General features: G+C 40.9%; 2 protein-coding genes across 20 annotated transcripts in view; both read right to left on the bottom strand.

Annotated features, from left to right (window-relative positions):
- The window catches only part of ppip5k2 (diphosphoinositol pentakisphosphate kinase 2), a 71,100-nt gene extending 62,083 nt beyond the window's left edge, over positions 1–9,017 (bottom strand). For 12 of the 15 annotated variants that reach the window (XM_024381484.2, XM_024381485.2, XM_024381487.2 and 9 more), the window contains exons 1-3: positions 8,661–9,017; positions 3,158–3,763; positions 1,818–2,013 (exon numbers count right to left, since the gene is read on the bottom strand). In XM_024381484.2, the coding sequence (XP_024237252.1) occupies positions 1,818–2,013; positions 3,158–3,331 (370 nt within the window). In that variant the 5' untranslated portion in view covers positions 3,332–3,763; positions 8,661–9,017. The remainder of the gene's footprint in view (positions 1–1,817; positions 2,014–3,157; positions 3,764–8,660) is intronic. The other 3 variants (XM_024381491.2, XM_042302697.1, XM_024381494.2) reach the window with 1 other exon arrangement.
- Positions 9,018–12,994: 3,977 nt separating this feature from the next.
- The window catches only part of pam (peptidylglycine alpha-amidating monooxygenase), a 126,973-nt gene continuing 125,162 nt past the window's right edge, over positions 12,995–14,805 (bottom strand). For all 5 annotated transcript variants that reach the window (XM_024381497.2, XM_024381501.2, XM_024381498.2 and 2 more), the window contains one exon: positions 12,995–13,729. In XM_024381497.2, the coding sequence (XP_024237265.1) occupies positions 13,542–13,729 (188 nt within the window). In that variant the 3' untranslated portion in view covers positions 12,995–13,541. The remainder of the gene's footprint in view (positions 13,730–14,805) is intronic.

The raw sequence follows: 14,805 nt of genomic DNA, 5'->3' as shown, positions 1-14,805 counted from the left end.
TGGCAATTCCCAGCCCTAATTTGGGACGAAGCAATGGTTTAAGAAAAGCAGGGTGACCCCCCCCCCCCACTTAACTTTGGACGTGCAGACACAGGAAACAATGAAAACACATTACATGTCAATTACAACACAAAGTCAGAAGCACCAGTGCGGTGACTCCTTAAAAGGGATAGTTTAGCCAAATAAAATAAAAATGTGTGTAGTTTCCCTTACCCTGTTGTCCTACCCTGTAAGCTGTCTAGTCTTTTGTTTACCTGGCCACTGTTTCCAAATGCAAACTTTTTAGCATGTGTGGCACATATCCAATGCAAGTCAATGTTATCAATATTAGTATGTGGCACTGTCCAAATCATCTATAAGTAACTTTGAGCTACACAATCAGTGTGAGATACTTTACCCAATTACATATGGTTTTCCTTATCCTTTTTCACACTTCATGTCCAAATCATCCTAGTTTGGGAAAAGTATCCCTTAAAGGAAATACTGTATGTGCTGAAGCACATGCATCTTCTGTCTTTAGAAACACCCCCTTGCCTCCTTCCAGTAACGGTTAAGCAATGTTGGACATTTCAAAACACTGAACCGTCTTGTGATGAATGAACAGCAGTGTCAACCTAAACAATGAGGGCTGTATATGCGAGGGCGTGGGTAAGTGAGTATGTGTGTGTATGAGTTTGTTTATATGTGTGTGTGTGTGTGTGGTGTGTGTGTATGTGTGTGTGTGTGTGTGCGCGTGTGTGTGTGTTTAAATGTGTTGACGTATGTGCATGTGTTCGGGGTGTGAACGTTTCAAAGTTATAATCGATAATGTTTTAAAAAATCCCTGATAACTAGCCTTCCAATCTATTAGCCTAGATATCTCCTGATAACTAGCCTTCCAATCTATTAGCCTAGATATCTCCTGATAACTAGCCTTCCAATCTATTAGCCTAGCTATCTCCTGATAACTAGCCTTCCAAAATATTAGTCTAGATATCTCCTGATAACTAGCCTTCCAATCTATTAGCCTAGCTATCTCCTGATAACTAGCCTTCCAATCTATTAGCCTAGCTATCTCCTGATAACTAGCCTTCCAATCTATTAGCCTAGCTATCTCCTGATAACTAGCCTTCCAATCTATTAGCCTAGCTATCTCCTGATAACTAGCCTTCCAATCTATTAGCCTAGATATCTCCTGATAACTAGCCTTCCAATCTATTAGCCTAGATATCTCCTGATAACTAGCCTTCCAATCTCCTGATAACTAGCCTTCCAATCTATTAGTCTAGCTATCTCCTGATAACTAGCCTTCCAATCTATTAGCCTAGATATCTCCTGATAACTAGCCTTCCAATCTATTAGCCTAGATATCTCCTGATAACTAGCCTTCCAATCTATTAGCCTAGATATCTCCTGATAACTAACCTTCCAATCTATTAGCCTAGATATCTCCTGATAACTAACCGGTTTGGTGCCTTGTGATTGGACGACAATAACCTACACACGCCACTCTCGTGAAAAGAAAGAGCAGCATAAATTATAAATTGTTCTCTCTCTCCACAGGCAGCACGATGTACACCATCTGCATTGTGAATTCACGTGGAATTTTACTTACTGTTTTAATGGAAAACAGATTTTTAAAAATGGCCATTTAAACATTGTACATTTGTCTCATCCCTACTGTGTTTGTTTGTATATCAATTGTGTTTGTGTGTCCGCACATGTCCATGGTAACCCAGCGTGTCCATGGTGACCCAGGGTGTATGTGTGTGTTTATTCATGTGTATGTGTGTTTATGCGCTTGTTGATACGCACATGCATGGTAACCCAGCGCTCACCTTTGGAGTGAAATGAGATGAGGCAGTCACAGAGTGGCCAGTTGTCCACAGGCTCATTGAGGATGACCTCCTCCTCGATGGTCACCACCGTGATGTACTTGAACAGACAGAGGCGCTCCAGGATCTCCTTCATGGGCTTGGACTTGGACTTCTTGGACATGGCACAGATGCCCACCACGATCTGCCTCTCAGGGGGCTAGGTGAGAAGAGATGGAGGAATAGGGGTTAAGGAGATAAGGACAGGATGCTATAGAGTATTGGAACACAGCCTATAACCTTGGTGCAATGCAATAGTCTCTCGTGTGCCTCCCTCTCTAGAGAGAGGAGATGGAGGAATAGGCACCAATGGGTGCATCTCAATAGTCTCAAGTGCTCTCCTTGTCTTCTTTTAGTAATTTCCACTTGTGGGCAAGAACTGGACAGGTGAAAACCAATTCCCAGGAGACAACCATTTGGTTTGTTTTAAGATCATTACAGATTAGGGAGGGGAGAGGAACTTGAAGCTATGAGACTCTCCCTAGACAGCTATCGGACTGTCTACTTTAGGTCAGTTGGTAGATTGCCTAATGAGCCTCTTTCTAGACAACTGACTGTCCACTCTGGACATGTCATCATACCAGTATTTTACAGTGCATGACAATGGCACAACACACTTGTTATGTAAACCAATCATTTTATTTAGGATTGTTCAAGAAACATTACAGAATAACATTTTGGGGGGAAATGTAAGCCGATCAATTCTTCATACAGAGGATAGAAACGGCATTGACAGTTATATAACAACTGACAATATTCAGCAAAGCTGATGCAAAATAGAATGTTCAACCATCACAAGCTTTAGAATGGAAGGCAATTAATTTGGGTGTTTAGTTATATACTTAATTAATTAAAAATGATATGCATGTTCAGAAAGATGCCCAATGCAAATACATGAGATCAACTCCAAATTTCCACTGCAACATCTCAGCCAAATCCTGATCAAATCCTATAACATGGCCTGTGACATAAATCTCTAATTTCCAGGATGTTGCACTATTAGATGCTCCAAAAACACTATGAAACAGTCTGTGTGAAGATTTGAACAGACTGAGGATTCACTTTGTTGTGTGTGAACCCTTTGCTCAATTCAGAACCTGGAAAGTTACTTTATATGTGAGCATATTACACCTAAAAATGGACTTCGATCAAAAGCCATAGATTTACATTTAGTGGAGAATCAAGTGCCTCCGCTGCAGTCTCAATTGTGCCTATTTTGTTATGACTTGGATGATGTTCTCTTTATGAAGATGGACGCTTTATCTTCAGCCACTCTGACGATCTCTATGGGCAAATCAACTCACCGAATCATACATCTCGTCGTCCTCGTCCTCCTCCTCTTCTTCCACATTCTCGTAGAGGCAGTCGTAGCCCATGACCCGCCCGGGGTCCAGCAATTCCTCGCCCTCATTGTCGTCGCAGCCTACGAAGAAGCGAGGGTGTTCCCCGCCGTCTGGAGCCTCACCTCCTTTAGACATGGCTGGGCCGTCTTGCGGCTGGGGACCCTGGGAGTCCTGGGGCTGAGGACTGTCCCTCTCTACCACAGACCTGTCTGTGGCTGGCCCTGTGCCTCCTGCTGCACTCCCTCCTCCAAATGCCACACCTCTCACTCACCTCCTAGCCCCCAAAGAACTAGTCTTTATCTTTTCCCTCTCTTCCCTAACCCAGGGCCTGCCTGTCTGGGACCCAAACTGGTCCACTAGACCCCCTGAGAAAGAGGTGGGGGGGGTAGTTTAAAGAACTTGATGGGGAAGGGAATGGGTTTATCCCTGGTGCATGTCTACTTGTACAATCAGGGTGCTGGGTTACCGTACTCCGTCAGAGGGTCACAGCCAGTGAGCTGGTGCTACGCACCCGTCGTCCTGTTCCTTACAGCCCAGCATGTCCTTTTTGTCCTCTAAATATCTTGCCTGAAACACAAACATGTATGTGGTTTATTTGTCCACCACAAAATAAATCACAAAGGCCCCAAATGTTTGGAGGCCAATAAGGATATTTGAACTTGTCCATCCTCCACATGGGTCATATTGTGAGCATAATACAGCACACACACACATACACACACACACAGTGGAAGACGGCAATGAAACATGACGCACACGGCTGTGCTCCCTGTTCCCGCTGATTAAGAAGCAGAGCGGACTATCAAACGGGGTCACGTCATTGCAGAGACAGTGAACGTGAAACCCAGATTACAGGGAAGGTCAGACCGTTACGTGTGCTGTCCTAACAACCTCCCTTTAACGGTGCAGGATGAGAGACACTTTGGAAGTTTTTCACTGGGTACTTATCGGCTATAACCGGGTAATCCTCATGTCTGAGCGAGCAGAGAGGAAGGCTAGGGAGGAATGCCACTGAAGTAAAAAATAAAATGGAGGGCATTGTCTGACAGAATGGCACAAATGAATAGATCTAATTCAGTGAAGAGACATTGAGAGGGAGATGAGGAGGGCAAGGGAAAAGGAGCTCGAATTAAATGACACTAGAGCGAGATCTGTGTTAGCAGCAGAATTGTCTGTATAATACATTATCATCCTAACTATTCATGCCAAAGGCCTTTTTACATTTTTTATATTCCTCATGAAAAAAAACTAATGGATTTCTGGAGTGAAATACACCTAGAGTCGTTGTAGCTCTACAAATGCCCACAAGAACTGAGCCAATTCAACCACCATAAATATTCCAGGCTGTTGACAGCTCTGGGAAAACTATGCCCTTTCAAGATCTGCTCTTTTGAAGAACTAAAAGGTAGCCAACTATGAACGGGTGCAACAGACACTGTGTGCACGCTCATTTTACCCTGAATAATGTTTCCAATCTGTTTTACTCATTTCATATTTATACACTGTATTTTATTCAATGCCACTCAGGCATTTCTCATCCTAATATTTAGATATTCCTTAATTCCATTTCTTTTTTATTTAGATGTGTGTATTGTTGTGAATTGTTAGATATTACTGCACTGTTGGAGTTAGCACCACAAGCATTTTGCAACAACCGCAATAACATCTGCTAAATATGTGTATGTGACCAATAACAATTGATTTTATTTGAATACAGCCAATAGCATAGAAAGACAACCTAGTGAATTGCATAGGCCTACAGCTTAACTGGGACACAAGTGAACCAGGATTAATGCGGAAGTAAGTGGCCACTCACCTGAAGTGAAAGGGCCCATGTAAGATTTATAACAGAAGAGTATGGACACACTTTCCAAAGGTTGAACACTAGCCAAAAATAGCCTTGTTCAATAACAGTAATGTGTATTATGTTGTTCTAGCACCATCAACCAATTATATCTGTTTTTCTTCCGAATGTTTCCACATCGATATTAGGCCTAGCTGATATCTTTTCACCTGACTAGGAAGTAGCCTACTCTGAGCTGTCATCTAGAAAGGACTTACATTTTATCAGTGACTTTCAACACAAATGAACACAGGCTAGAAAGCTCAAATATAGAGCATTTTGCTGAAAATATGCATTCAGCAGCATTCTCCCTCTTTTGCTTGACAGAGATAAGACCACACCGTTTCGCCGACATCAAATCAAATTGTATTTGTCACATGCACGGAATACAACAGGTGTAGTAGACCTTACAGTGAAACGCTGAATACAACAGGTGTAGTAGACCTTACAGTGAAACGCTGAATACAACAGGTGTAGTAGACCTTACAGTGAAACGCTGAATACAACAGGTGTAGTAGACCTTACAGTGAAACGCTGAATACAACAGGTGTAGTAGACCTTACAGTGAAACGCTGAATACAACAGGTGTAGTAGACCTTACAGTGAAACGCTGAATACAACAGGTGTAGTAGACCTTACAGTGAAACGCTGAATACAACAGGTGTAGTAGACCTTACAGTGAAACGCTGAATACAACAGGTGTAGTAGACCTTACAGTGAAACGCTGAATACAACAGGTGTAGTAGACCTTACAGTGAAACGCTGAATACAACAGGTGTAGTAGACCTTACAGTGAAACGCTGAATACAACAGGTGTAGTAGACCTTACAGTGAAACGCTGAATACAACAGGTGTAGTAGACCTTACAGTGAAACGCTGAATACAACAGGTGTAGTAGACCTTACAGTGAAACGCTGAATACAACAGGTGTAGTAGACCTTACAGTGAAACGCTGAATACAACAGGTGTAGTAGACCTTACAGTGAAACGCTGAATACAACAGGTGTAGTAGACCTTACAGTGAAACGCTGAATACAACAGGTGTAGTAGACCTTACAGTGAAACGCTGAATACAACAGGTGTAGTAGACCTTACAGTGAAACGCTGAATACAACAGGTGTAGTAGACCTTACAGTGAAACGCTGAATACAACAGGTGTAGTAGACCTTACAGTGAAACGCTGAATACAACAGGTGTAGTAGACCTTACAGTGAAACGCTGAATACAACAGGTGTAGTAGACCTTACAGTGAAACGCTGAATACAACAGGTGTAGTAGACCTCACAGTGAAACGCTGAATACAACAGGTGTAGTAGACCTTACAGTGAAACGCTGAATACAACAGGTGTAGGAGACCTCACAGTGAAACGCTGAATACAACAGGTGTAGTAGACCTTACAGTGAAACGCTGAATACAACAGGTGTAGTAGACCTTACAGTGAAACGCTGAATACAACAGGTGTAGTAGACCTTACAGTGAAACGCTGAATACAACAGGTGTAGGAGACCTCACAGTGAAACGCTGAATACAACAGGTGTAGTAGACCTTACAGTGAAACGCTGAATACAACAGGTGTAGTAGACCTTACAGTGAAACGCTGAATACAACAGGTGTAGTAGACCTTACAGTGAAACGCTGAATACAACAGGTGTAGTAGACCTTACAGTGAAACGCTGAATACAACAGGTGTAGTAGACCTTACAGTGAAACGCTGAATACAACAGGTGTAGTAGACCTCACAGTGAAACGCTGAATACAACAGGTGTAGTAGACCTTACAGTGAAACGCTGAATACAACAGGTGTAGGAGACCTCACAGTGAAACGCTGAATACAACAGGTGTAGTAGACCTTACAGTGAAACGCTGAATACAACAGGTGTAGTAGACCTTACAGTGAAACGCTGAATACAACAGGTGTAGTAGACCTTACAGTGAAACGCTGAATACAACAGGTGTAGTAGACCTTACAGTGAAACGCTGAATACAACAGGTGTAGTAGACCTTACAGTGAAACGCTGAATACAACAGGTGTAGTAGACCTTACAGTGAAACGCTGAATACAACAGGTGTAGTAGACCTTACTGTGAAACGCTGAATACAACAGGTGTAGTAGACCTTACAGTGAAACGCTGAATACAACAGGTGTAGTAGACCTTACAGTGAAACGCTGAATACAACAGGTGTAGTAGACCTTACTGTGAAACGCTGAATACAACAGGTGTAGTAGACCTTACAGTGAAACGCTGAATACAACAGGTGTAGTAGACCTTACAGTGAAACGCTGAATACAACAGGTGTAGTAGACCTTACAGTGAAACGCTGAATACAACAGGTGTAGTAGACCTTACAGTGAAACGCTGAATACAACAGGTGTAGTAGACCTTACAGTGAAACGCTGAATACAACAGGTGTAGTAGACCTTACAGTGAAACGCTGAATACAACAGGTGTAGTAGACCTTACAGTGAAACGCTGAATACAACAGGTGTAGTAGACCTTACAGTGAAACGCTTACTTACAAGACCTTAACCAACAATGCAAGTAAAGGAAAAATAAGTGTAAATAAAGTATTTAGTAAAAAAAAAAGTGGGGAAAAAATGATTTAAAAAGAGCAACAATAAAATAACAGTATCACACGCAAATGTCAGTGACTACTTCACCTCGTCGTCGAGCTTTGGTCAGAAGTAGTGTATAGGGCTATTTGTGACACACTGTTTATCTGCCTGGGCACGCACACACACCACCATGCAACCTTCCATCACCCTCAGACTGGACATCTGTCATGGGAACAAAATGTCAGTCACAGCACGACCAGGATGCTACAATCAGGATAGTCAGATGATGCCCAATCCAAAACAAGTCCAACCTTGAAATGCAAGGGCAAGGTCTCCAGGTTGGATTGTAGCTACTGATTGATGTTTTTTTCCTTTCTGTGTGGACCACACACACACACACACACACACACACACATATATACTAGGCTAGACTGCAATGGGGTTCAAGGAAGATGTATTGAATAGACTTCTGATAGTGAACCAGTTCTCTGACTGTGTCCTGGAAACATATTTTGATCAGGATTATTAGTATGTGAATAGAAAGAGTAACATTGGGTCTGATACTTGCCATTAGTAAACTAGCTTCTACAACATGTACATGATGACAAGCTGACACAGACAGTGAAATAATTATTAACGACGTTACAATCAACATTCACTCGGGCAACGGAAAAGGACGTTTATAGTTCTAAATCACATCAACGTTGGGGTTGGATGACATACTTATCTAAATCTTCTTAGGGTTAGCTAGCTAGCATTTTTTTCAGTTGAATGGGGAATTCAAAAATCTTTTCGTCCGATAAAATGACTGAATGACTCATCGGTCTTCCTCCATCCAGACAGGTACAACATCACCTCGCTGTTAGCCTAGTCCATGGCTAACGGCGTTAGCTTCCTAGCACAGTTAGCTTGTACTTCCTGACAAATGTCTAGCGACTTGTTAACATTGGCCAGGCACGCTTGCCTCCCCTTCTTATGTTAAGCTTAGTGAACTTAAATGTACAATTTGTGTTGTTTTTTTTTTTTTTTACTTAACGTTAAAAAAAATTGTTTAAATGTCTCTTACCTTATCTAATATGAAACGCCCTTAGTCGAGTCTGTATGCCTTCAAAGTAAGTTAGTCCTGCTTGGCTTCTGACAACACGGACAGCTTAGCTAGCTAGCCTGCCAACTACACAGTAGTACACCTTGCTGAATGTGTGTGCAATGAAAAAATGTTGTTGCTAGTTTGCAGCCAACATTGTCCCGACACTGTTACTAGCAGGGATGCTGATTTATCTACCTTATTCCAAGTGTGTTTTGCAGTTTTACTCTACCAATTATGCATGGGGATTTTCATCTTGCGCTATCACAGCTATCATCAAAAATCTCAAAATACCAGGGGCGTATTCATTACTAGCGGACAAAACTCCACTCTGTGGTGGCTAATTCATTACGGAAACCGTTTACCGTTTAAGAACCAAAAGTAAGCAAACAGAGCAAAACGAGAGTTTCTATTGGACTAATTCAGGTAGGTCCCGCCCCCATTTCGTTCAGTGTGTTTCCGTTTAAGAAACGTTTTCCAACACAATTGTCGTAATGAATCCACCCCAATAACCAAAAAACGTAATTTGTATGTCGTCACTAAGGGGCGGGAAAAGAGACATAATTCCTCTAAAGCCTCAAAAACACAAGTATGGGTTGAAGCAAACTTGGAAAACAAGAAGCAGAGTATACAGGAACTTTTTTGGTGAAAGTATTGATTCCACCGTCTCAAGCTCAAATCTTTCACAATAGCCTATTGCTATTGTGCCCTTGCCGTTGTGCCCTTGAGCAAGGCACCCCTAACTGTTCTACATGGCTGTGTTAGGCAGGCAGCCTACTTCTGATATTTTTTTTCACTATTTTGTATTTTGGCCAATCCAATCTGGTGTGGGTTGCCTGTCTAAACGCACTCTATGCCGGGGAGCCACACTGTTGCTGACAATGAGCTTCCAAACCCCTCAGTTGTGTGTGTGTGTGTGTGTGGTGGGGGGGGGGTCAAAAAGGAAAATAATGTTCCCACTTTCTGACAGATCATGGACAATAAAGGTTTCTTCTTCTTCTAACACAAGGTTGGGCTCGATTCACAACGGAATTGAGAATGCCTCATAAATTCCAATTCAAGTCTTGCATTTGAATTTAATTTGAATTGAAGTAGTGAAAATTGCAATTCGAATTTTAATTTAATTCGATGCCTTTTTCTGTTCCACATTAGGTGTGGTCTATACAAATATACATCCTGTACATAAAACATCAAACATGTTGTTATATACATGCATATAAAATATTGTTGAAATTGATTTAGAGGACAAATTCTTAAGGAAAACAAACCTGATCAAGGAAAAGAAACCTGTATGTGAATATTCGAAGTTATTATATTTAGTTCATATTAAAATAAAAATGTTCAATATGGGGAAAATACATTTCCCAGAATGCAAAACTTACTGCTGTGGACTTTAGCAGAGCTTCCCTTCCTCTTTTTTTGCAGCCCTAGAGTCCTTTAAAATGTCTATCTGGTTTCTGAAAATGTCCTATCTGTTCTCTGATCATGTCCTACGGTTTCTGGACATTTATCAATGTTCAGGGAATTACCAGTACCCATTGAATTAGCAGGTAAAAAGTTTCAATTACTGTGGCTATGTTGATTTCCAACTTTGTCTGCGTTTACAACTGCAGCCCAATTCAGATGTTTTACTGTTGCACAAATTGGTCTTTTGACCAATCACATCAGATTTTGTTTAACATCAGATCTTTTTTTAGAGATGTTCTGATTGGTCAAAAGACCAATTAGTGAAGAAGAAAATATCTGAATTCTTCTGCCTGTGTAAACACAGCCATTGTGCACTACTTTGACAAGAGACCTATGGGCCCAAGACATAAGAAGATCACCATAGGGAATAGGGTGCCAGACTGTCTTCTTGACCTTGTGTAGCTTAGCTCTAAGAGGGTCAAATAAGAGAGCGTAAGAGAGCAACATATATAGTTTGCCCTTGCTTTGGGATGGTCAATCATTAAACATAATGAATTCACAACTCGTTTTACAACACACTGTATAATCACAGATCATCGTAGTTGAGAATAGCAAAAAAAAGATTGAACTACAAATTCAATAATTTCTCCAGAACATATGACTGAGGTCAATGGATGCATCTCAATGGTGACTTCCTCTACTCACCTAATTTTCTTCATATGTGCTGATCTGGATGCCTATCAGGTGATCAGAAAATCTCTTCCTGCCTATCAGGTGATCAGAAAATCCTTTACTGCCTATCAGGTGATCAGAAAATACTTTTTGCCCATCAGGAATATCCAATAACTTTCTGAAAATTCCTAGGTTTTCCAAAAACCCTGGTTGTCTCCAAGTATTGTCCAACCAAAATTTCTGAAAAACAACCCTAAACTTTCACCTGTTCTGTTCACACTGAGTATACAAAAAATTTATAACACCTTCTCTTTCCATGACATAGACTGACCAGGTGAATCCAGGTGAAAGCTATGATACCTTATTGACGTCACTTGTTAAATTCACTTCGATCAGTGTAGATGAACGTTCAGGAGACAGGTTAAAGAAGGATTTTTAAGCCTTGAGACATGGATTGCGTATGGGAGCCATTCAGAGGGGTGAATAATACCATCGGTGTCCCTCCAACCAAACATATTCTACAGCTCACCACTAGGTGTCCCTCCAACCAAACATATTCTACAGCTCACCACTAGGTGTCCCTCCAACCAAACATATTCTACAGCTCACCACTAGGTGTCCCTCCAATCAAACATATTCTACAGCTCACCACTAGGTGTCCCTCCAACCAAACAAATTCTACAGATCACCACTAGGCGTCCTTTCAACCAACACACCGCAAAATAACGTCTGACTGAAGCCATCTGAAGAACTCCAATCAATGTCAACCCAGTCTCAATGAATAAGTTTGAATATTGACATTATGATCAGAAATATTTAACCAAAAGAATAAGTTAAACTCAGCAAGCAATGCTTGTTTTCATAAAATATTCATGTCCAATAAGCTACTGTACAAGCACTGGTGAAATAGAAAACTGATGCAATTTTGTGCAATGACCTTTTTCCTCTAGATCTACATACAATATGTTTCAAGAGAATCCAATACCTGTGCTATGAGCACAACGCCAGAATCTGATCCCTTCTCTTTTACAAGGTACGTCGGGTTGCAAAATCCCAGTAACTTCACCAAAATTCCCAGGTTGTCTAGAATTAGGAAGGAATTAAGCAGGAAATCTGGAAAAACTTTTGTGATTTTGGTAAAGTTACCGGATTGTTGGAACCCTTAATGCTGTCGCACAGTGAATGACGTGAGAAGGTTATGCTTTGCAGACACTTTATTACACAAATAACATTGTTACTGAAAATAGTATTCTTGCAATAAAACCTCAGTATGTCACAATAAATATCAGACACAGCTTACATCTGATTGGAAAATTTCCTAAATACAGCTTTAGATACATGATAATAATAAGAATTTTTTTAATCCTTTCTCTTGAATGCGATACAATGAAACCTAAGTACAGTTGACAGTAGCAGCAGCTCTTTCCATTATGTGGCACATTTGTAATAATATTCACTGCCGTTCAAAAGTTTGGGTTCATTTAGAGATTTCTTTGAAAAGCAAGTTTTTTGTCCATTAAAATAACATCAAATTGATCAGAAATACAGTGTAGACAATTTTTATGTTGTAAATGACTATTGTAGCTGAAAACGGCTGATTTTCTATGGAATATCTACATAGGCGTACAGAGGCCCATTATCAACAACCATCACTCCTGTGTTCCAATGGCACGTTGTGTTAGCTAATCCAAGTTGATCATTTTAAAGGGCTAATTGATCATTAGAAAACCCTTTTGCAATTGTTAGCCAATTGGGCCCCACCACTCCTCTTTCTATTCTGGTTGCAGCCAGTTTGCGCTGTTCTGTGAAGGTAGTACACAGTGTTGTACGAAATCTTCAGTTTCTTGGCAATTTCTCGAATGGAATAGCCTTCATTTCTCAGAACATAGACTGACAAGTTTCAGAAGAAATGTCTTTGTTTCTGGCCATTTTAAGCCTGTAAACAAACCCACAAATGCTGATGCTCCAGATGCTCAACTAGTCTAAAGAAGGCCAGTTTTATTGGTTCTTTAATCAGGAAAACAGTTTTCAGCTGTGCTAACATAATTGAAAAAGGGTTTTCTAATGATCAATTAGCCTTTAAAAATGATAAACTTGGATTAGCTAACACAATGTGCCATTGGAACACAGGAGTGATGGTTGTTGATAACGGGCCTCTGTAGATATTCCATTAAAAATCAGCCATTTCCAGCTACAATAGTCATTTACAACATTAACAATGTCTACACTGTATTTCTGATCAATTTGATGTTATTTAAAAATGGACAAAATGTTTTGCTTTTCTTTCAAAAACAAGGACCTTTCTAAGTGACCCCAAACTTTTGAACGGTAGTGTAGGTGCTGCAGAAAGGCAAAATACATAATTAAAAAGGCACAAATGTACAGATAAAAGTAATCAACCAAAGTTTCTGGACCAAAAAAACAGAAAACATAACATTAAAGCATCTGGTTGATTAAGTACTGTAAGTGGAAGAGATTTATGTAGACAATTAATTATAAAAATAAAACTACCCCTCGTTTTCTTCCTTCCCGTTAAAATTATACTCTAAAAAGCATCACTCCTCGACCTACCAGTGTTCTCTTACTTAAAATCTCTGGTCCCATTAACTCACAAAGCAAGATAGTGGCACATCGTATCGAGAATGTTTTTTGCACAAATAAATAGGAACGATTGGCAGCCAACACAAACATAGATACACATACGATTATAGTACATCCTGACCACGGGAGCCAAGGGCCGGTTGGCATTTGGTGGGACGGCTTCGAGGTGGGGTGGTGGGGGTCCTAAGAGGAGGAGGAGGGGCCGACGGGGGGAGGCGGGGCCGAGTACTCCTCGTTCTCCGAGTCAGTGTCGTTATCGTCATCTTTCTCCTGGTCACTACCCTCGGTGCTGAGACGGTCAAAGCCTTGCCGGGTGTAGCCCTTGTGAGTGGCAAAGAAGTTGCCCAGGTTCAGACCGCCCGCAGCTTTACCTGTGGGAGAAGGAAAACATCAAAGAGGAGAAAAGATTCCAAAGATGTCCCATTTCAGAGAGTCTTTTCCCATTTCAGAGAGTCTATTCCCATTTCAGAGAGTCTATTCCCATTTCAGTGAGTCTATTCCCATTTCAGTGAGTCTATTCCCATTTCAGTGAGTCTATTCCCATTTCAGTGAGTCTTTTCCCATTTCAGTGAGTCTTTTCCCATTTCAGAGAGTCTATTCCCATTTCAGTGAGTCTATTCCCATTTCAGAGAGTCTATTCCCATTTCAGAGAGTCTATTCCCATTTCAGAGAGTCTATTCCCATTTCAGAGAGTCTATTCCCATTTCAGAGAGTCTATTCCCATTTCAGTGAGTCTATTCCCATTTCATTGAGTCTATTCCCATTTCAGTGAGTCTATTCCCATTTCAGTGAGTCTATTCCCAATTCAGAGAGATTCATCGTGTTTTAGGGGACGGTGCACTGCATAGGCCCAGATTGAATCTACTCCTGGACCGAAAACCTGTGCTTTGGAGAAATTGAAAGTATTTTTCTGACCTAAGACAAACCCACATTGAACCTACTGGGCTTAAAACTAGACTTAAAAGGGGTGAGCTTGTTTAACTCCATTGTTTGTAAACAATGTAATTTGAAACCAACACCGTATAGCCTCACAACACGGTTAAAACTAAAATGTTGATAAAAATGAATGGTCAGTCCTTGCATCCATTGCTCTGTCTATGAACTTGAGTGGTTACATTTTATCCAGACCCATTTGTTTCAACCAGTGACTCATTTGTTATTGTTTGAACTGCAAATTGCCCCTTTAAAAAAAGCATGTGCAATGGAGAATCGTCCACTGAAAGTTATTTCTCGTCCAGGAATATGCTTGATCGAGATCTGTGCAGCTGCCTGTTAGAGATATCATAGATGTCTCCCGTGTGCTATCTATTCTCTTTGTGGAACGGCACAGGGTACTGTTTCGCTTGACAAATTCCAAATCAGATATAATCACAAAGGCTCATCAGCATTCAAGAACCAACGTTGAAACAGAATCAACATTATCACTGCTTAATATGGGAGTTTGTAT

The sequence above is a fragment of the Oncorhynchus tshawytscha genome, linkage group LG20 (assembly GCF_018296145.1).
Source record: "Oncorhynchus tshawytscha isolate Ot180627B linkage group LG20, Otsh_v2.0, whole genome shotgun sequence".
Lineage (NCBI taxonomy): Eukaryota > Metazoa > Chordata > Actinopteri > Salmoniformes > Salmonidae > Oncorhynchus > Oncorhynchus tshawytscha.
This window is presented reverse-complemented; position numbering and strand designations above follow the sequence as displayed.